The 22,903-nt window shown below is 43.6% G+C and overlaps 1 protein-coding gene and 1 pseudogene across 1 annotated transcript; both read left to right on the top strand.

The window, feature by feature from the left end:
• The first annotated feature begins 15,514 nt into the window (after window positions 1-15,514).
• LOC123114360 (U2 small nuclear ribonucleoprotein A') lies at window positions 15,515-20,247 on the top strand. The gene is made up of 8 exons (XM_044535802.1): window positions 15,515-15,752; window positions 15,855-15,895; window positions 17,385-17,514; window positions 17,621-17,826; window positions 18,883-19,050; window positions 19,376-19,426; window positions 19,527-19,700; window positions 19,807-20,247. Exons 1-8 carry the CDS (start codon window positions 15,671-15,673, stop codon window positions 19,810-19,812), a joined length of 858 nt encoding a protein of 285 aa, XP_044391737.1. The 5' UTR covers window positions 15,515-15,670; the 3' UTR covers window positions 19,813-20,247.
• A 1,071-nt stretch (window positions 20,248-21,318) lies between these two features.
• The window catches only part of LOC123115339 (probable peptide/nitrate transporter At3g43790), a 28,827-nt pseudogene continuing 27,242 nt past the window's right edge, over window positions 21,319-22,903 (top strand).

The raw sequence follows: 22,903 nt of genomic DNA on the forward strand, positions 1-22,903 counted from the left end.
CTTGGACTCGACAAAACCACTAAACCTATCATTTAGGCTTTAGGTTGGCTTGGGCTCAACAAAACCACCCAAACCACCATTAAGCAGCAAATGCCAAAATCTTGTAGAACAGAAAAAACATCAAATCAAACAAGTTCTGAACCATACTAGTTCTCAGCCATAATAGTTCCGGACCATAATTGCTCTCAGGCATAATAGTTCTCAAGCTAAATACTGCTAACACAAACAAGTTCTCAAGCTAAATACTGATTACACATAGCAGTTCTCAGGCATAGTTTCTAAAACTTAGAAATACTTAAGGCAGGTAGTTCAAAAGACAACAACCAAATGTGCACTGACTAGTTGCCACTAGCATAAAAGTAACCCCTCATCCTGGTGTTCTGGAACCTCTTCCTTTTGGACCCTACTGTTGCTCCCTCTGTTGTAGTTGCAGCCCTAGGTGCCATGTAGGGCCTTCCACCTCTCCTGCTGGGTGCATTGCTTGAACCTAAAGCTCTTGTGGAAGCCTGGGAAGGAGTAGTACCAGCAGCTGTTCTTCTTGGCCTTGTAGAAGCAGCAGGCTGGGCAGGACTAATAGCAGCAGCAGTTGTTTTTCTTCCTCTTGTAGATGTAGCAGGCTGGGAAGGACCACCAGAAGTTGTTCTTCTTCCCCTAGTTGTTGCAGCAGGTGGTGCACTGGTTGCAGGCTGGGCAGATGCAGCAGAACTTCCCCCAGCTTCTGTTGGGTAACGTAGTAATTTCAAAAATTTCCTACGCACACGCAAGATCATGGTGATGGCATAGCAACGAGAGGGGAGAGTAATGTCCACGTACCCTCATAGACCGTAAGCAGAAGCGTTATGACAACGCGGTTGATGTAGTCGTACTTCTTCACGATCCGACCGATCCAAGTACCGAACGTACGGCACCTCCGAGTTCAGCACACGTTCAGCTCGATGACGATCCCCGGACTCCGATCCAGCAAAGTGTCGGGGATGAGTTCCGTCAGCACGACGGCGTGGTGACGATGATGATGTTCTACCGGCGCAAGGCTTCGCCTAAACTTAGCGACAATATGACCGAGGTGGAATATGGTGGAGGGGGGCACCGCACACGGCTAAGGAACGATCTCGTAGATCAACTTGTGTGTCATGGGGTGCCCCCCTGCCCCCGTATATAAAGGAGCAAGGGGGGAGGAGGCCGGCCCTAGGAGGGGGCGCGCCAAGTGTGGAATCCTACTAGGACTCCCTAGTGCTACTAGGATTCCACCTCCCTTGATGGAGTAGGAGAAGGGGAAAGAGGGGGAGAGGAAGAAGGAAAGGGGGGCTGCGCCCCTTGTCCAATTCGGACCAGAGGGGGGCGCAGGCCTCCTTCCTTTTGGCCTCTCTCCTCTATTCCCGTATGGCGCAATAAGGCCCATATACTCCCCGGCGAATTCCCGTAACTCTCCGGTACTCCGAAAAATACCCGAATCACTCGGAACCTTTCCGAACTTCGAATATAGTCGTCCAATATATCGATCTTTACGTCTCGACCATTTCGAGACTCCTCGACATGTCCCTGATCTCATCCGGGACTCCGAAATCCTTCGATACATCAAAACTCATAAACTCATAATATAACTATCATCGAAACCTTAAGCGTGCGGACCCTACGGGTTCGAGAACAATGTAGACATGACCTAGAACTATTCTTGGTCAATAACCAATAGCGGAACCTGGATGCCCATATTGGCTCCTACATATTCTACGAAGATCTTTATCGGTCAAACCGCATAACAACATACTTTGTTCCCTTTGTCATCGGTATGTTACTTGCCCGAGATTCGATCGTCGGTATCTAATACCTAGTTCAATCTCGTTACCGGCAAGTCTCTTTACTCGTTACGTAATGCATCATTCGTAACTAACTCATTAGCTACATTGCTTGCAAGGCTTATAGTGATGTGCATTACCGAGAGGGCCCAGAGATACATCCCCGACAATCGGAGTGACAAAACCTAATCTTGAAATACGCCAACCCAACATGTACCTTTGGAGACACCTGTAGTACTCCTTTATAATCACCCAGTTACGTTGTGACGTTTGGTAGCACCCAAAGTGTTCCTCCGGTAAACGGGAGTTGCATAATCTCATAGTTACAGGAACATGTATAAGTCATGAAGAAAGCAATAGCAACATACTAAATGATCAAGTGCTAAGCTAACGGAATGGGTCAAGTCAATCACATCATTCTTCTAATGATGTGATCCCGTTAATCAAATGACAACTCATGTCTATGGTTTAGGAAACTTAACCATCTTTGATTAACGAGCTAGTCAAGTAGAGGCATACTAGTGACGCTATGTTTGTCTATGTATTCACACATGTATTATGTTTTCGGTTAATACAATTCTAGCATGAATAATAAACATTTATCATGATATAAGGAAATAAATAATAACTTTATTATTGCCTCTAGGGCATATTTCCTTCAGTCTCCCACTTGCACTAGAGTCAATAATCTAGTTCACATCATCATGTGATTTAACAGCAATATTCATATATGTATATGACTAATACCCATAGTTCACATCGTCATGTGATCAACACCCAAAAGGGTTTACTAGAGTCAATAATCTAGTTCACATCGCTATATGATTAACACCCAAAAGAGTACTAAGGTATGATCATGTTTTGCTCGTGAGAGGAGTTTAGTCAATGGGTCTGTCACATTCAGAGCCGTATGTATTTTGCAAATATTCTATGTCTTCAATGCTCTGCACGGAGCTACTCTAGCTAATTGCTCCCACTTTCAGTATGTATCCAGATTGAGACTTAGAGTCATCTGGATCAGTGTAAAAGTTTGTATCGATGTAACTTTTATGACAAACTCTTTTATCACCTCCATAATCGAGAAACATCTCCTTAGTCCCCACTAAGGATATTCTTGACCTCTGTCCAGTGATCTACTATTAGATCAAAATTGTATTCCTTTGCCAAACTTAGAGCAAGGTATATAATAGGTCTGGTATACAACATAGCATACTTTATAGAACCTATGACTGAGGCATAGGGAATGACTTATCATTCTCTTTTTCTATTTTCTGCTTATGGTCGGGTTTTGAGTCTTACTCAACTTCACACCTTGCAACATAGATAAGAACTCCTTCTTTGACTGTTCTATTTTGAACTACTTCAAAATCTTATCAAGGTATGTACTTATTGAAAAACTTATCAAGCGTCTTGATCTATCTCAATAGATCTTGATGCTCAATATGTCAGCAGCTTCACCGAGGTCTTTCATTGAAAAACTTTTTATTCAAGTATCCTTTTATGCTATCCAGAAATTCTATATCATTTCCAATCAACAATATGTCTTGCACATATAATATCAGAAATGATACAGAGCTCCCACTCACTTTCTTGTAAATACAGGCCTTTCCAAAAGTCTGTATAAAACCATATGCTTTGATCAACTCATCAAAGCGTATATTCCAACTCCGAGATGCTTGCACCAGTCCATTGATGGATCGCTAGAGCTTGCACACTTTGTTAGCATCTTTAGGATTAACAAAACCTTCTGGTTGCATCATATACAACTCTTCTTTAATAAATCCATTAAAGAATGTAGTTTTGACATCCATTTGCCAGATTTCATAACATGTGACAATTGCTAACATGATTCGGACAGACTTAAGCATCGCTACAGTTGAGAAAATCTCATTGTAGTCAACACCTTGAACTTGTCGAAAACCTTTTTATGACAAGTCGAGCTTTGTAGATAGTAACACTACTATCAGTGTCCGTATTCCTCTTGAAGATCCATTTATTTAACATGGCTTGCTGATCATCGAGCAACTCAATCAAAGTCCATACTTTGTTCTCATACATGGATCCTATCTCAGATTTCATGGCCTCAAGCCATTTCGTGGAATCTGGGCTCATCATCGCTTCCTCATAGTTCGTAGGTTCATGGTCTAGTAACATGACTTCTAGAATGGGATTACCGTACCACTTTGGTGCGGATCTTATTCTGGAAGACCTACGAGGTTCGGTAGTAACTTGATCTGAAGCTTCATGATCATCATCATTAACTTCCTCACTAATCGGTGTAGGCATCACTGGAACTGATTTCTGTGATGAACTACTTTCCAATTTGGGAGAAGGTACAATTACCTTATCAAGTTTTACTTTCCTCCCATTCACTTCTTTCGAGAGAAACTCCTTCTCTAGAAAGGATCCATCTTAGCAACGAATCTTGCTTTCGGATCTGTGATAGAAGGTGTACCCAATAGTTACCTTTGGGTATTCTATGAAGACACACTTTTCCGATTTGGGTTCGAGCTTATCAGGTGAAAACTTTTTCACATAAGCATCGCAGCCCCAAACTTTAACAAACGACAACTTTGGTTTCTCGCCAAACCACAGTTCATAAGGCGTCGTCTCAACGGATTTTGATGGTGCCCCTTTTTAAAGTGAATGCAACTGTCTCTAATGCATAACCCCAAAACGATAGTGGTAAATTGGTAAGATACATCATAGATCGCACTATATCCAATAAAGTACTGTTATGATGTTCGGGCACACCATTAAGCTGTGGTGTTCCAGGTGGCATGAGTTTGTGAAACTATTCCACACTGTTTTAATTGAAGACCAAACTCGTAGCTCAAATATTTGTCTCCGCGGTCAAATTGCAGAAACTTTATTTTCTTGTTACGATCATTCTCCACTTCACTCTGACATTCTTTGAACTTTCCAAATGTTTCAGACTTGTGCTTCATTAAGTAGATATACTCATATCTGCTCAATTCATCTTGTGAAGGTCAGAAAATAACGATACCCGCCACGAGCATCAACACTCATTGGACCGCATACATCGGTATGTATTATTTCCAATAAGTCACTAGCTCGTTCCATTGTTCCGGAGAACGGAGTTTTAGTCATCTTGCCCAAAAGGCACGGTTCGCAAGCATCAAATGATTCATAACCAAGAGATTCCAAAAATCCATCTTTATGGAGTTTCTTCATGCGCTTTACACCGATATGACCCAAACGGCAGTGCCACAAATAAGTTGCACTATCATTATCAACTTTGCATCTTTTGGCATCAATATTATGAATATGTGTATTACTACGATCGAGATCCAACAAACTATTTTCATTGGGTGTATGACCATCGAAGGTTTTATTCATGTAAATAGAACAACAATTATTCTTTGACTTTAAATGAATAACCGTATCGCAATAAACATGATCAAATCATATTCATGCTCAACGCAAACGCCAAATAACATTTATTTAGGTTTAACACTAATCCCGAAAGTATAGGGAGTGTGCGATGATGATCATATCAATCTTGGAACCACTTCCAACACACATCGTCACTTCACCCTCAACTAGTCTCTGTTTATTCTGTAACTCCTGTTTCGAGTTACTAATATTTAGCAACCGAACAAGTATCAAATACTCAGGGGCTACTATAAACACTAGTAAGGTACACATCAATAACCTGTATATCAAATATACCCTTGTTCACTTTGCCATCCTTCTTATCCACCAAATATTCAGGGCATTTCCACTTCCAGTGACCATTTCCTTTGCAGTATAATCATTCAGTTTCAGGCTTTGGTCCAGCTTTGGGCTTCTTCGCGGGAGTGACAACTTGCTTGTCATTCTACTTGAAGTTTCCCTTTCTTTCCCTTTGCCCTTTTCTTGAAACTAGTGATCTTGTCAACCATCAACACTTGATGCTCTTTCTTGATTTCTACCTTCGTCGATTTCAACATCACGAAGAGCTCGGGAATCGTTTTCGTCATCCCTTGCATACTGTAGTTCATCACAAAGTTCTACTAACTTGGTGATGGTGACTAGAGAACTCTGTCAATCACTATCTTATCTGGAAGATTAACTCCCACTTGATTCAAGCGATTGTAGTACCCAGACAATCTGAGCACATGCTCACTAGTTGAGCGATTCTCCTCCATCTTTTAGCCATAGAACTTGTTGGAGACTTCATATCTCTCAACTCGGGTATTTGCTTGAAATATTAACTTCAACTCCTGGAACATCTCATATGGTCCATGACGTTCAAAACGTCTTTGAAGTCCCGATTCTAAGCCGTTAAGCATGGTGCACTAAACTATCAAGTAGTCATCATATTGAGCTAGCCAAACATTCATAACATCTGCATCTGCTCCTGCAATAGGTCTGTCACCTAGTGGTGCATTAAGGACATAATTCTTCTGTGCAGCAATGAGGATAAACCTCAGATCACGGATCCAATCCGCATCATTGCTACTAACATCTTTCAACACAATTTTCTCTAGGAACATATCAAAATAAACATATGAAAGCAACAACGCAAGCTATTGATCTACAAGATAATTTACAAAATACTACCAGGACTAAGTTCATGATAAATTTAAGTTCAATTAATCATATTACTTAAGAACCCCCACTTAGATAGACATCCCTCTAATCTTCTAAGTGATTACGTGATCCATATCAACTACACCATGTCCGATCGTCACGTGAGATGGAGTAGTTTCAACAGTGAACATCAATATGTTGATCATATCTACTATATGATTCACGCTCGACCTTTAGGTCTCTGTGTTCCAAGGCCATATCTGCATATGCTAGGCTCGTCAAGTTTAACCTGAGTATTCTGCGTGTGCAAACTGGCTTGCACCCATTGTAGATGGACGTTGAGCTTATCACACCCGATCATCACGTGGTGTCTGGGCACGACGAACTTTGGCAATGGTGCATACTCAGGGAGAACACTTCTTGATAATTTAGTGAGAGATCATCTTAAAATGCTACCGTCAATCAAAGCGAGATAAGATGCATAAAGGATAAACATCACATGCAATCAATATAAGTGATATGATATGGCCATCATCATCTTGTGCTTGTGATCTCCATCTCCGAAGCACCGTCATGATCACCATCGTCACCGGCGCGACACCTTGATCTCCATCGTAGCATCGTTGTCGTCTCGCCAATCTTATGCTTCTACGACTATCGCTACCGCTTAGTGATAAAGTAAAGCATTACAGGGCGATTGCATTGCATACAATAAGGCGACAACCATATGGCTCCTGTCAGTTGCCGATAACTTCGGTTACAAAACAAGATCATCTCATACAATAAAATATAGCATCACGTCTTGACCATATCACATCACAACATGCCCTGCAAAAACAAGTTAGACATCCTCTACTTTGTTGTTGCAAATTTTACGTGGCTGCTACGGGCTTAGCAAGAACAGTTCTTACCTACGCATCAAAACCACAACTATAGTTTGTCAAGTTGGTGCTGTTTTAACCTTCGCAAGGACCGGGTGTAGCCACACTCGGTTCAACTAAAATGAGAGAGACAAACACCCGCCAGTCACCTTTAAGCACGAGTGCTCGTAACGGTGAAACCAGTCTCGCGTAAGCGTACGCGTAATGTCGGTCCGGGCCGCTTCATCTCACAATGCCGCTGAACCAAAGTATGACATGCTGGTAAGCAGTATGACTTATATCGCCCACAACTCACTTGTGTTCTACTCGTGCATATGACATCTACGCATAAAACCTAGGCTCGGATGCCACTGTTGGGTAACGTAGTAATTTCAAAAATTTCCTACGCACACGCAAGATCATGGTGATGGCATAGCAACGAGAGGGGAGAGTAATGTCCACGTACCCTCGTAGACCGTAAGCTGAAGCGTTATGACAACGCGGTTGATGTAGTCGTACGTCTTCACGATCCGACCGATCCAAGTATCGAACGTACGGCACCTCCGAGTTCAGCACACGTTCAGCTCGATGATGATCCCCGGACTCCGATCCAGCAAAGTGTCGGGGATGAGTTCCGTCAGCACGACGGCGTGGTGACGATGATGATGTTCTACCGGCGCAGGGCTTCGCCTAAACTCCACGACGATATGACCGAGGTGGAATATGGTGGAGGGGGGCACCGCACACGGCTAAGGAACGATCTCGTAGATCAACTTGTGTGTCATGGGGTGTCCCCCTGCCCCCGTATATAAAGGAGCAAGGGGGGAGGAGGCCGGCCCTAGGAGGGGGCGCGCCAAGTGTGGAATCCTAATAGGACTCCCTAGTGCTAGTAGGATTCCACCTCCCTTGATGGAGTAGGAGAAGAGGAAAGAGGGGGAGAGGAAGAAGGAAAGGGGGGCTGCGCCCCTTGTCCAGTTCGGACCAGAGGGGGGCGCAGGCCTCCTTCCTTTTGGCCTCTCTCCTCTATTCCCGTATGGCCCAATAAGGCCCATATACTCCCCGGCGAATTCCCGTAACTCTCCGGTACTCCGAAAAATACCCGAATCACTCGGAACCTTTCCGAACTTCGAATATAGTCGTCCAATATATCGATCTTTACGTCTCGACCATTTCGAGACTCCTCGTCATGTACCTGATCTCATCCGGGACTCCGAAATCCTTCGGTACATCAAAACTCATAAACTCATAATATAACTATCATCGAAACCTTAAGCATGCGGACCCTACGGGTTCGAGAACAATGTAGACATGACCTAGAACTATTCTTGGTCAATAACCAATAGCGGAACCTGGATGCCCATATTGGCTCCTACATATTCTACGAAGATCTTTATCGGTCAAACCGCATAACAACATACTTTGTTCCCTTTGTCATCGGTATGTTACTTGCCCGAGATTCGATCGTCGGTATCTAATACCTAGTTCAATCTCGTTACCGGCAAGTCTCTTTACTCGTTACGTAATGCATCATTCGTAACTAACTCATTAGCTACATTGCTTGCAAGGCTTATAGTGATGTGCATTACCGAGAGGGCCCAGAGATACCTCTCCGACAATCGGAGTGACAAAACCTAATCTCGAAATACGCCAACCCAACATGTACCTTTGGAGACACCTGTAGTACTCCTTTATAATCACCCAGTTACGTTGTGACGTTTGGTAGCACCCAAAGTGTTCCTCCGGTAAACGGGAGTTGCATAATCTCATAGTTACAGGAACATGTATAAGTCATGAAGAAAGCAATAGCAACATACTAAATGATCAAGTGCTAAGCTAACGGAATGGGTCAAGTCAATCACATCATTCTTCTAATGATGTGATCCCGTTAATCAAATGACAACTCATGTCTATGGTTTAGGAAACTTAACCATCTTTGATTAACGAGCTAGTCAAGTAGAGGCATACTAGTGACACTATGTTTGTCTATGTATTCACACATGTATTATGTTTCCGGTTAATACAATTCTAGCATGAATAATAAACATTTATCATGATATAAGGAAATAAATAATAACTTTATTATTGCCTCTAGGGCATATTTCCTTCAGCTTCATGGTAGTGAGTTCTAGTTTTCTAAGAGAGCACACATCATAGCCCGACAATTAGGATGAAGCCATCAAATGATTAAAACAATGAAAACTGTTGAGGCTAGTTGTTTCATGGTAATGTTAAGTTGAAAACAAGGACAACAATGTGCATATTCCATACCTTGTGCTTGTCCTTTCTTGCCTGAAGATGAGGCTTCAGGGGCTGAGGGCAATAGGTGTACCTATGTTTCTGCATCTTGTAGTTGCTGCAGGTGATAATTGCCATCCTTGATGTATCCTTCCTTGTTGGGACCTCAAATTGCCCCTTCCTCCTAGTTGTTTGCTTCCTGCCCTTCTTCTCTTTGAACACTAGTGGATCTATGTCAGCAGTTGGTGTCTTAGGCCAACAGTCATGCCCTGGTACAGGGTAGATGATGTGCTTGTATGTTTCCTTATACAATGGTTTTTTGAAGAACTCATGCACATAGTCTTCTGGCTGTCCCTTCACTCTTGTAATGGCAGAAACTGCATGGTTACATGGCCAACCACATAGGTCCCACTTCTTGTAGTCATAGGTCCACTTATCAAGGTTCACACAGTAGGTAGACTCCCCACTAGTGACTTGCCAAATACCAGGACCTGCCATGTAAGCAGTGCAATGCCTAGAGTACTTCTTTGACTCCTCCAACTTCTCCATATAAGTGGGTGTTATCTCCCACTTACTATTCTCTGTCTTCTCTCTAACTACTTGGTACTTAACCATCAACTTAGTTCTGAATCCATCTACACAGCTCCTTATTGGTTTGTTCCTCACATCTAGTATCATCTTGTTAAATACTTCACTAAGATTGTTGACTACTAGGTCTGTCTTGCATGTGTGATCCATAGCATGCCTTTCCCAAGTCTCTTTAGGGATATTACAAAGCCACTTCCAAGCATCTACATCCTCCTTTTTCAGTTCATTCATTGCAACCTCAAAACAATTCTTTGTGTATGAATATGCAACATTGTCCATATGCTTCTTCAACTCCTCACTCCTGTAGCATGCTGACTGGAAATTTGCATAGATATGTCTAAGACAATATCTTTGAGGTGAGTCTTGAAACACAGCTTGAATTGCATTCAACAGCCCCTGTTTAAGTAATAATAGAGATTATTATTCATGGAACTTGCTCCTTCCATGCATAATACAAATTATTATTTCTACAACTTGCTAATTCAATTGTGAAATGAAAAATATACCTTCTGTCTATCAGAGATGATTGTGTATGTGCCCCACTTGTTCCCCTCTCCAATGCAAGCTCTTAACTGGCTAAGAAACCAAGTCTAACTATCCTTGTCCTCCTTATCAACAATATAATTGCAATAGGGAATATGTTGTTATCCCCATCCCTCCCAGTGGCAGCAAGTATCTGTTGCCCAGTAGAAAGCTTGATAAAGCAACCATCTAAACCTGCATTGAAGCAGTGAAATGAGTACATTATTAAGTACAAGATATGAGCAGTGAACTGGAGTAATGTAGAATGCATATAATACCTATAAAGGGCCTACACCCATTCAAGAAACCTTCTTTTGAAGCATTCAAACAGTAGAACATGTAGTGGAACCTAGGATTTGGACTAGGATGGAGCTCAAGCTCTGTGGTAGTCACAATGCATCTGCTCCCAGGGTTGGTATCAAGCACAGCTTGAAGATAATCCCTAAACCTTGTATATTGTCCCTTCATGTCACCTTCCACCACTTCACTGGCCAATGACCTTGCCCTGTAGGCCTTTGTCTTTGGCACTTCAAGCCCATACTTAGTCTTTGTTCTTTTTAAAATTGCATCAACACCAGCCCTTGGATTATCTCTCAGTTGCTGCTCACAGGTTCTGGCCATCCAGTCAACTGTCACTTTTGTTTTCTCTCCATGTGCACCACAAGTGTGTAACAACTTCATCTTCTTGATGCAGAATGTCTTCTCATGAGCAATTGTTGATGCAGTCATGAAAAAAGGACACCCATTGTCCCTTTCTGTGCAATGCATAATGATCCTATCCTTGCAGTTCCTATGGTACACAAAATTTCTAAGGATTCTGATACAAACATTCCTAAGTGCTCTTCTAAACTGATACACATCAGTGAAGCACATACTCATGCAAAGTTGGTCATGAGCATCTGGCTTGCTCTCATCATACCAGATCCTAGTCCTGGCCCTCTTGGCTTGACTCTTCCTTCCACAAGGCAGTGGCAGACCTGACTCATCATCTGATTCACTAATGCCATAGTCTCCAGGGAAACAAGCTGAATCATCTGATGGAATGAAATCAGGAATTACCTCAATGTCAGTTTCATGGTGTGATCTTGTAGTGGGGCCTGCTTTGCCTACTTTCTTAAATGTTTGAGGAAGTGGTGTCTCAGATTCTGTGTCTGAGTCCTCTGCCTCTGGACACATCTCTTCCACTTCTGTGTCTCCTTCAAAGTGATGCATAGGATCCTCTCTCTATTTCCTTTTCTGCTTCAACTTCTCAATGATTTCATCTTCCTCCTCATTACATATGTCATGCTCTTCCTCTTTCTCCTCACACCAGTTCAAATCAACAAACCCTTCATCATCAGAGGGGCTAACATCTCCCTGTAATTTCTCTTTGCCCTTTGCTTTTCTCAAAGTCATGCTCTATTTGTGTATTAATGTAAGCAGCCTCTTCACCTGGCTCTACAATAGCAATAGGCACAGCATACAGCTCCTCAACTGGGTCTTCAACAGAAATAGGGAACAATACTCCTGCCTCATCTATAGAAATAATGTTGGAATCCCCCACATTATTTATAGGTACTTGTTCCTCCACAATATTTGCCCTGTTAAACTCTCCTGGATTAGGCTCATTAGACTTAATTACAGTTATGTTGAGCACCTTCTGCTTAGCATAATGGTCAAGCATCTCCTCCACACTCTCTTCACTGTCAATAACCTGCATCCCTGCTGCCCCCTTTCCCTCTTCTTTCATATAGAACATGTAGTCAGCTTCAGTATATCCCTCTTCAGTCTCTAGCAGTGCTAACATGTTAATATAAGTGATTTCTGACAGAGAAATGGTCCTTTCCAAGTTGTCTTTCCCTTGAAAATGGTACCTTATTTCCCATATCTCATCATCCAAACTACACAAATTTGAGGAGAATTAGTGCTTGATTGATTCAGTTGCACATAATTTACAGGACAACAATTAAGTGTAATTAACAAGGAGTAAACAAAGCATTCATGCATAAATCCATAAACCCAGAGCTATAATTCCTATTGTAACATGTTATACAGAGAAGATATTAACTATATCAGCCCTAAAATGAAACGGCCCTAAAATAATCTTCAGTAATCCAGTAAACAAAGCCCTAAAATGAAACGACCCTATAAAGATGCACCATCTATAGCCCTAAAATCTAACAGCCCATTAACAAACACAAAGATGCACTATCTGTAGCCCTAAAATCACAATCTAGTGAATGCAGTTACATGGAAGAGAGGGGTGGACGAGGAAGAAATCTTACCACACGCTGCCGAACCCTGAAGCCCACTGATGGCCTTCTCCCACGCCGGAAGCCCTGATCTTGCGTGCTAGGGCCGCCGCCGCACGACGCTCAAGGTCCCACTCCGCGCGGCGAAGGGGGCGAAGGGGATTGCTCCGGTGAAGGAGCCCGCTGCGTCGGCAAACTACTGCTGCCGAGTCAGGTGTCTACCTCCGAGAACCCATCACCATCGCCTCTAGTCCCTCCGCCTCCTGCTGACTCGCTGCCGCCGCCGCTAGGTTTAGCCGCCGCCGCCATCGCAGGACAGAGAGAGAGACGGGGGAAAGAGGGGAGAATGGGCCAAGTAGACTAAGCCGGCAACGCTTTGACCACGCGCGTGCCCTAACGGCCATCAACCCGTGCGCCGTCTGGTTTGTGCAACGTGGAACCTGACGGGTGGGCCAGCCCTGTCAGAAATCGGGTTAACTGCGGCAAAGCGGTCATTTGCTTTTATTGAGAAAATTTACAAGAAAATTGGTGGATTTTTGGGACGCGCTACAAATGTGGTCGCAATCTGATGCTTAAACTTCAAATGTGGTGGTTTTTTGCAATTCACTCTGCAACTGATATCATGCTGCAGAAACTCTCTGCGTCCCTGGCTGAGCATTGTTCTTACTTTCACAATAGAAGTCGTGTTACAAGAACACTTTTGCAACACAAGTCTTGCTACAAAAACATTTGGTGCTGCAGATTTTTTTTTGCAACAAAGGTCATGTCGCAAACTATTTTATAATTTGTTTGCAACATAGGTTTTGTTGTAGATTTTTCTTGCAACTGATATCTTGTTGCATAAACTCTTTGCGTCCCTGCCTGTTCACCTTCTCTAACCTTCGCTTAGGGGAGGTGTGGATGACGGCGAACCTAGTGATTTCCACCTTATCAGTGTCGAACCTAATGAATTTTCCGTTATCCTTTAATGCCGACCAGTGTGTGCTATGCTTTGCATGTCAGTGGAGTATGGTTCTGCCAATCTCGAAGAAGAGTGAAGTTGTTGTTTGCTTTATCGTTTTTTGAGAAACATCTATAATTTTATTCATACTCATAATAATTACAGGTACATTGATTTGGATCTACCCCCCCCCCCCCCCCCCCAAAAAAAAAGAAAGTAACTCCTATGACTAAGATTTTTTTTTGCGAGGTCCTATGACTAAGAATTACAATGAAATCTCTTGGAAACACCTTCCTCGCAGTAACAATCTCTGCTAGAAAAGAAAAACTCCAAAGACTTTGATAAAGAAGCTGCAATTGGGAGCAACGATTTTGTCGCTTTTTCACCCGCATGAACATTACCAATAATGGTTTTTTAAAGCGCGTTAAGCCGCCCCTCAAAAAGAGTGAAGCTTTGATTCATGAACGTGTTTTGGGCCGGAATGGTGCTTGCATGGTGGGCTTTTTTGGTGGATTATTTTATGACCAGTAGGCCCTTTTTTTGGCGGGTATTTTTTTCGTAGCAGAGGCGGCGCTTGGAGCATCCGAGGGGAGCTCCTATTTGCCGCATTTTGCGGCAAATAGATGGAGCGACGCACATAGTTGCCTCAACTGGGCCGGCCCATTAGTAGATGACGCGCGCTTCACTTAAACAAGAGGTAAAAAGAAAAAGAGGGCGCACGAGGATTCGAGCAAAGGACCTCGCAAAGCTGGTGAATGTGGCACACCACTCGACTAGACATGTCTATCTGACTGTATGTAGCGCGAATTTTATAAGAACTCAAAGCCGTGTGCACATACAAAAACATTTTCGTGAAAAATCAAAAAAATTCCTAAAAAAATGAGATTTTTGAAAGGAGAAAGCCGCGTGCACATATGAAACTCCAGAACAAAACGTTTATAAAAAAATTAATTATGATTATTTTTTGATAAACACAAAAAAGTTTTCCAAAATGTGAACAAGTATTTTAATAGTGATTTTTTCGAAAGCATGAATATTTTGAAAGGAGAATTTTTTTTGAATTGTGAACAAATTTGTTTTGTAAACATGAACATTTTTAGAATTTTCGAACAAAATTTTGAAATGGGAACAATTTTAAAATAACGAACAAATTTTGAATTTTTAGAACAAATTGTAAAATGGAGAACAATTTTGAAATGTGAATATTTTTTAATACATGAATTTTTTTTGAAAAAAATGAAGATTTTTTGAAAATTTTGAACAATTTTTGAAAACAAACATTTTTTGACATCCATGCCATTATTTTAAAATTTCTTAAAAAATGAAAAAAGTTAATTCGAACAATTTTCGAAAAAACAGGAACATTTTTTGAAATTTGGAACAAAAATTGGAAAGCAGAAACATTTTTTGAATTTATGAACAAATTTTGTAAAATGGGATTTTTTTTTTGAATTTTTGAACAAAATCTGAAAAACAGGATTTTTTTTGAAATTTGGATTTTTTTTGAAAATAAACTTGAAAAGTAAAAAAGGAAAAGAAAAAAAGAAACAGAAAAAAAGAAAAGAAGAGAAGTAGAAAAACGAAAAAGAACTGAAAATTAAATGGCCGATTCAAAAACCTTCTAGAAGGTTCCCAAAACCGAAAAAAACCGGCTGGAAACATCATAGAAGGTTCCCAAAAACCGGTGTGTGCTGTAACGCTAAAACGGTCTGGCCCACTCGGTCGCTCGGTCGCACCTCCCCTGTGCGAGTCGACAACTTGCCGCATTTCTTTTCGAGCTACCGACCGGGTTTGTAGGTCTCGGCGTGTACGACCCGCAAGCCCAGGCCCAGCGAGAAGCCGCCCGCCGCCTTCTCCCTCGGCTTCCGCTGCTAGGGTTCTTCTTCTCCCCCTCGCCGACTGCCACGCCCCTCTTCGCCACCCGCTCCCCGCTCCAGACCGCCGCCGCCGCCGCCGCCGTGCGCCATGGTGAGGCTCAACGCCGACCTGATATGGAAGAGCCCGCACTTCTTCAACGCCATCAAGGAGCGCGAGCTCGACCTCCGAGGTTCCTTCCCCCTTCCTCTCGCCCGTCAGTCAGATAGATCTAGGGCTCTGCCTTTTTTCTCCCCTGTCTAACCGGCGGTTCGTTTGGTCTTGGCGGCGGCAGGCAACAAGATCGCCATCATCGAGAACATCGGCGCCACCGAGGTGAGCTCCACCACCTACCCGTCCTTCCTCTCATTCTAAGCTGTAACTGTAAGGTGCGGCCTCCTCGACCCAACCTCCCCGGCCGGCCGAATCTGCTTCTAGGGAAAATTGTTCTGCTTCCTTAGAACGAACGGGCGCAGAACCACAAACTGTTAGCTCTAGATAGTTAGTGATGCAAGGAACATAGCTGTCTCGATTTGCTTGGCTGCAACTGAAGTGGGCTGGGAGGGGTAATACTGTGGTGCCTTGTCAGGTTCGCAGACGTTACTGCTGGGAACTTTTCTGTTGGTCATTTGATGCTGGCCGAGTAAAATCTCTGCTGGTGGGTTCGTAATCCTTGGCCATGTAGTAAGTAAACAGGGAGTTTCACTCACCTGTATATCAGTGGGTGCGATGCAATGTTATCAGTGGGTGCGATGCAATGATTTTGTTCTTATGCACTGCTATATATACCAGCTAAGGTTGAGAGGAATGAAACATTGAACTGCATCGTTTAGTAATTATACAAGAGGTACACATTATACGAGTGGTGAAGTTCTAGTCCTTTCTTTATAATAATTAAGCACTCTTCACTATGGAGCAGTGTGCATGTAGAAATTGCTAATAGGAGTGTTTATACACTTGATCACAACACCTTTACTGCTTTGGTTATCGATTTGCTTGGCTGCTATTGAAGTGGCCACAGAGGCTGGGAGGGGTAAAGCTGTGGTGCCTTGTCAAGTTAGCAGACGTTACTGCTGGGATTTTTTCCCTGTTGGCCATTAAATGCTAGCTGAGTAACATCCCTGCTAGTGGATTCATAATCCTTGGCCATGTTATAAGCAGGGAGTTTTGCCTGTATCAGTCCGTGCTATGCAATGTTATGCTGGGGTTGCAAGGCGTGACGACGTGGGTGCCCCTCATATCGTAGAGCCCTCATAGAATTAGCTGCTAGGAGTGTTTATATACTTGATCACCGCACCTCTATTGTTCTGGTTACTTTTGCTTTTCTTCTATGTAGTAGTTGTCCAGGACATTTCTCTTCGATAAGGAATGAAGTATTGGAGTGCATTGTGTAGTAATTTTACAAGAGGTGCATATCGTAGGGGTGGTAATGCTGGAAGCCTTTCCTCCCCATAAAAATAATTTGCTCTTCACTATGAGCAGTGCCCTTATATAATTAGCTGCTAGGAGTGTTTATATACTTGATCACCACACCTCTACTGTTCTGGTTACTTTTGCTTTCTTCTATGTAGTTGTCCAGGCATAACAGTTTTATGCGTGGCTTGTTATTGTGTTACCAGCCTACTTTTTTGTACTGACTCTACCATGAGTGACACACCTCTTGGGCGATTTTTGTATTACCGATGGCTTAATATTTAAATGTTTAGCTTGATTTGAAATTGAAATCATAGGGTTTTCTTTATCTCATTTTGAATTGTTTGTAGTTGCTCCAGTTCCTTCTCTGGCTGTGTTTATAACTGTCTTTGTTCCTTTTTTTTGATAACAGGACCAGTTTGACACTATTGACTTGTCGGACAACGAGATTGTCAAGCTTGAGAACTTCCCTTTCATGAATCGCCTTGGCACTCTGTTAATCAACAACAACAGAATTACACGTATCAATCCCAACCTTGGTGGTAAGAGGAACAAACAATGTCTTGTTGCTATGTGCTTCTTTCACTTGCATAATTTGCTCCATAGGTTGTCTGTTTCTTCAATTCTCTTTGCTTTGCTGTCATGTAGAGTTTTTACCCAAGATGCATACTTTGGTGCTGACGAACAATCGCCTTACAAGTCTTGCGGAGATTGACCCCCTGGCCTCTCTTCCAAAGCTGCAATTTCTCAGCTTACTGGATAATACCGTAACTAAGCAACCAGATTACCGGTTATATGTGATCCACAAACTGAAGCATCTGCGTTTGCTGGACTTCAAGAAAGTGAAACAACAGGTTAGCAACCACCAAATTCTCAATAACACAATTATGTTTGATATTTGAATCATCTGTAGTCAGGCTTGATTTCTTGATTGTCATGTTGTCCAAATATACTTCTGCATAGTGCCAATGATTTTGTTCTGAATGACATCTGTCTAATTTCGCTGCAGTTTTCTCTCATTTGATAGCTAATCATAGTTTCTAAAGTCAACATCCTATGTTTGCATTTTCTTTAATGATGAAACATCATTTACCATTTTGTGTGCCGCTGTGCTGCATTGAACTTTGCTTGGTTCTTCATATACGGGAAACCAACTGGTCATGATTTCTTCAAAGAACCCAGAAATCTAGCGATATAATGTCCGGACATAACATATTGTATGTATCTACGGCCCACATACATCTCCCATATATGTTTTACTTAACTGAGATATGAGTTAGTTCAAACGAGCTCAAAAGTTAGCAGCATTGCAGGCTTATGTGGTTTACGGCTTTATGCTAGTCAATAGACTATGTCTGCTCTAAGTCATGTTTATTTTAATTGAAGAAGTATTAGTTGAGAACACCATCTAGATGTTATCGTGCTAGCCCTTTACAGCACCAAGTCAAGATAATTCTTGGGACTTCTAAAAGAAAAGGGTAACTGTCATTAATTGACAGTTTATGAGTTCTGTCAGCAGCTAATACTCTTTTCTTCTAATCATTTTCTTCATTTCTTTTTTGAATGGAGCTAGGAGTTGTTGATTTATACCATGCCATAATCGTTTTGTCATGAAGTTTTTTAGAAGTTGTGGATTTGCACAGAAATCCTGTCGCTGCTTGATTTGTTGATTCATTCCCCACAGGTTCATTCATTTCCTTCGGAATGATTTCCAAAATGATTTTGGAATTGACCGCAGAAGTGCTGGCAGCAAAAGGGGGAAAAGAGCAACTCTTTTAACTAATTATCTGTGAATTAGATGCATGCATGCCATTAAATATTTTTTGGTTGGCATGTTCACTAGCATTATTTGCCGTGCCTGGTTTTGTGTATGTTTCTGAAATTTTGTATGAGATTTTGTGTTTATGTAGGAGAGAGCTGACGCAGCACAAAAGTTCCACTCAAAGGAGGCAGAGGAGGCGGCAAAGAAGGTTGCTGCCAAAGCTTATACCCCAGTAGTGATGGATGCTCAAGGTACCACAAAAGACCAGGGCCCTAAAGTAGTCGCTCCAACGCCTGCACAAATCACAGCTATCAAGGTACTTGACTCCCTCTTTCTGTTTTGTACACAGGCGTTCATGTCATCATTGCAAGTTGAATAGAATCTCTATTACTTGACTGTTGCATTCAGGGAAAAAAATTATGGTCAGGTCTTTTACTGGCATATGTTTGGTATGGGCTTGATATTTACTTCCATATGTTTTAGTCTTACCATGATGTCCATGTCCGTCCCAGGTATTGAGACATCATTTGTTCTTAGTTACCATATATATGTCGTGGTTAAAATGCCAGTATCTTCTATTTTTCCTTTGTAATACATCTGGCTGTGAATTTGTGTTTAACAAGTCTTTTATCTGTATGTAGGCTGCTATCATTAACTCGCAGACGCTTGACGAAGTTACAAGGCTTGAGAAGGTAACATGCCGTGTGACATTTAGCGCCGTCGCTTTGTGCAGTTTGAAGCACCCTATGCATTATTGTACTGACATGCACCCGTTGGTCACTGTGATATCAGGCATTGAGCACTGGCCAAGTTCCTGCTGAGTTTGCGCTCCCCAAGCCTGACACCAACATGGCTGAGGCGTCAGAGGAAGCTGAAGCTGAGAAGATGGAGACAGATGGCCAGGACCAGGAGGAGGATGGGGCTGATGAGCAGAAGCAAGCAGATGAAAGCACCCCGATTCAGGAGGTACTGATATTTGCAGTGTGTTTTCTGCCTTTTACTTCACACATGGTGCCTGTTGGTTCCACTGGCTGCTTCTTACCTGCTTGTGTTTGTTTAACCTTCGCCGCAGGATTGATGTCATGCATACACCTGAATCTGCCTGTTCTCGTGGGGGGATGAAACCATGTGCGGCGACTCGGCGATCTCGTGGGGGAATTCTCGACTCGGCGATCTAGTGTCAGTATATTGATTGATGTATCCTGTGGATGCTAACAACGCTTTTCAGTACATGGTACTGTTGTCCGAGTCGAGGAAGGTTTACGCCCAGGGGACCTAGATGTGTTGGATGTTTTAGAAGACGATGCGTTGCGCGCTGAATGAATGTTGCTGAGACTCTACTCCCGCGGTGTGTCGACAACGCCGACTTGCTTGGGCTCCATTGTTGTTAAATTTGCTACGCTACCTATTGATAGATGGTTTTTCTTGGAATTTGGATCTTGCTGGGGTTGTAATTCATCAGGAGAGGATGTATCTCCATCAGATTTTTGGTAGCACATCTCCATACCTTTGATGCGACCTGTGAAACAGAATACTATGGCTCATGATGGCATAGGAAACCAACCTTTGCTACATCTAAAGAGGGAGATTCAAACAATTACGGCGGTCCATCTAGAAGATCTAAAGGCCCAAAAGCCTTCAATGCTGATCGCAACAAGCCACTAATTAATCCATTCCACCACTAATTATTACATCAAACGTATTTCTTTATTTGTTTCTTGACAGGAAATGATCATCATGTTCCTATAATCACATGAGGAGCGTGCTATGCGTCAGCCGGCGGATCTTTAAACAAAATCCGCTGTCTCACGAGCCGTCTGATTCTATGACGCAAGCGGTCTGTATCATTCCTTGTCTTCTGTAATTTTCTATGACAAAATCTTTGCTAGAAAACTCCTCTTCTCTAATTTCTTGCAACAAGACCCATATTATAAAACCTTCTTTCTAGTTTTTCGCACAAACCTTTGTTGCAAAAATTGCAACAACATCTCCCGCCCCGGCCTCTAATTTTCTACAACCAGGCTCTTGTTGAAAAAATTGTAACGGCATCCACGGCTACGTCGCGCACTTGCACAGTCGTCATCGTTGTCGTTTTGCAACAACGCCGCGTCGTTGCAGAAACATGTCTCAGAGGCAACAACGCGGGGCCGAGCGCTAGTGGTGGGCGCGGTGTTGTGGCTGCTGCCGGCGTCGGTGGTTACAGGGCGCCGGCGAGGTTGATGGCTCAAGGCTCAAGGACGCTGCGTGCGGGACCTGCCGGGGATATCCAGGCCAGGGCCCAGCGGTCATCCACTCGGCGCATGCCTGCGTGCTGTATGCAGGGAAAGTGGCAGGCAGACAGCGCGCAAACCAAGCGTGGGCCGAGCCGATCGAACCTCTGACTGAATATCCAACACCAAACACACACCATTTTTCCCTCAAAAAAAAAACACACCATTTCAAAGAAGAAAAGAAAAGTCAAATGTATCGACTCACGTGGTTAGTACGCACGGCCGCCGCTGGTACCCTACACCCTGTGCGAGGGTTTTTTTTCCTCCCGCCGGCGCCGGCGCTGATCTATCTCGTCTCCTATCGTCTTAGGATCATGGAGGTGCGGTGAATCCCGTCCCTTGCCGCTGGGAGAGCTCAGTTTTCTGAATTTTTTTGTGTTTTGTTAGGGTTTGTGTCATATTCAGAGATGCAAAGTGGAGGTGGCTCTCCACCGATGAAATAAGATCCTCCCCGCCTAACCCCCATTCTGGTGGTGATTCTAGCATCGTCGGAGTACGCGTGGAGGCTTACCTCCGGCGGATCTCATGGGATTCTCTCGGCATTTGTCTTCGGTGGATCCCCGTGGATCTGGTCTTTGCTCATCTGTGTTCGTGTGTCTACAAGGTGGATACTTCCGATCTACACTTCTCTTCATCCGCGGCGGTTGGCGTTCTGGTGCGCTGGTCCTATGGAGGCTTAGCACAACGACTTTTCGACTGCCTACTACAACATGATTTGTCCGGCTCCGAAGAGAGAGGGGCGATGTTGGCGGCGCGCCTTCGGCTTGCTCCAGTGCTTGTAGTCGTCGCTAGGTGGTCTACAAACCTGGGTATAATTTTTTACTTCTGTTGTTCTTTGTATTATCTTAACGGTTGATGAATAGGTTGAAAGCTTTCTTGAAAAAAAGAGACCAGACACACACAACACGCGCGTCGCCCGGCGCCGCCGTAAACACGCCCTCCCTCTCCCTCCCCGCGCGTCTCGCTCTCGCTTATTAACACCACCAGCAGCAGCACGCCTGCTCCCGTGCGCGCGCGTTACGGCCAACGTACGTGCGCCGTTCTTTCTTCCTTTTATTACTCCGCCTGTTGAGCGAGCACATCGAACGGCGGCAATGGCGGCTCCGTTGCTGGCGGTGGCGGAGGGGAGGAGGGTGTGCACGGAGAGGTGCCTCGGGTGCAGGCTGGACCAGGCCAACAAGGCCCACACCGGCGTCCCCTACCTCAACTTCTTCTCCATCTGGATCGTCTGCCTCTGCGCCGGTAAGAGCTATACATAGCCAGCGTCTCTTGGATTCCGTTCCATAAAGAGAGCACCTCTAGCATTTCGATCGTACAAAATGTATGGCTCTACATTTTCTTTGAGGCGTTACTTTTTGAGTCAATTACATCACCGGTGCTTACTGTTGAGTAACGTGATTGTATTAGAAAACATAGGTTAGACTAGGAAATATTTTGGCTTGCCTTGTACTCCAAGTAAATCATGTACTCCTATATATATATGCCCATGAGGCTCAAGCAATACAACAACTATTCCACCAATCCCTCTCTCCCTTCTAACATGGTATCTATCGCAAGTCGATCCTAAACCCTAGCCGCCGCCGCTTCCGCACCTGCGCGCCGCCCTCGGGGCGGTCGGCCTCCATGACCGCCGCCGGGGGCCGCGCCGCCCGTACCTAGGGTTCGTCTGCCGGTCGTGTTGACCGGCTGCCCTAGAGAGTCTTTTTCCCGATCCTTTGATCCGGGTTTTCTCTCTCGCCGGTCGTTTTGATCGGCGTCTACTTTTTGGTTTTCCGATCTTTTCTTGATCGGTTTGCGTCGCCCACCGCCGCCGTCGACACCTCGCGCCTCTACTCCGACATCGGCGCAACCGGCCGGCTACTTCACCGACCCGCGGCCTCGCGTGACAGGCAGCCCTCA

The sequence above is a fragment of the Triticum aestivum genome, chromosome 5B (assembly GCF_018294505.1).
Source record: "Triticum aestivum cultivar Chinese Spring chromosome 5B, IWGSC CS RefSeq v2.1, whole genome shotgun sequence".
NCBI classification, from domain to species: Eukaryota; Viridiplantae; Streptophyta; class Magnoliopsida; order Poales; family Poaceae; genus Triticum; species Triticum aestivum.

What these genes read in the sequence shown, in the direction of transcription:
- LOC123114360 (XM_044535802.1), top strand. Translation starts at nt 15,671, where the DNA reads ATGGTGAGGCTCAACGCCGACCTGATATGGAAGAGCCCGCACTTCTTC. An exon ending in TCAAGAAAGTGAAACAACAG is followed by an intron (nt 17,827 to 18,882) that starts GTTAGCAACCAC and finishes GTGTTTATGTAG; the next exon opens with GAGAGAGCTGACGCAGCACA. An exon ending in CACAAATCACAGCTATCAAG is followed by an intron (nt 19,051 to 19,375) that starts GTACTTGACTCC and finishes ATCTGTATGTAG; the next exon opens with GCTGCTATCATTAACTCGCA.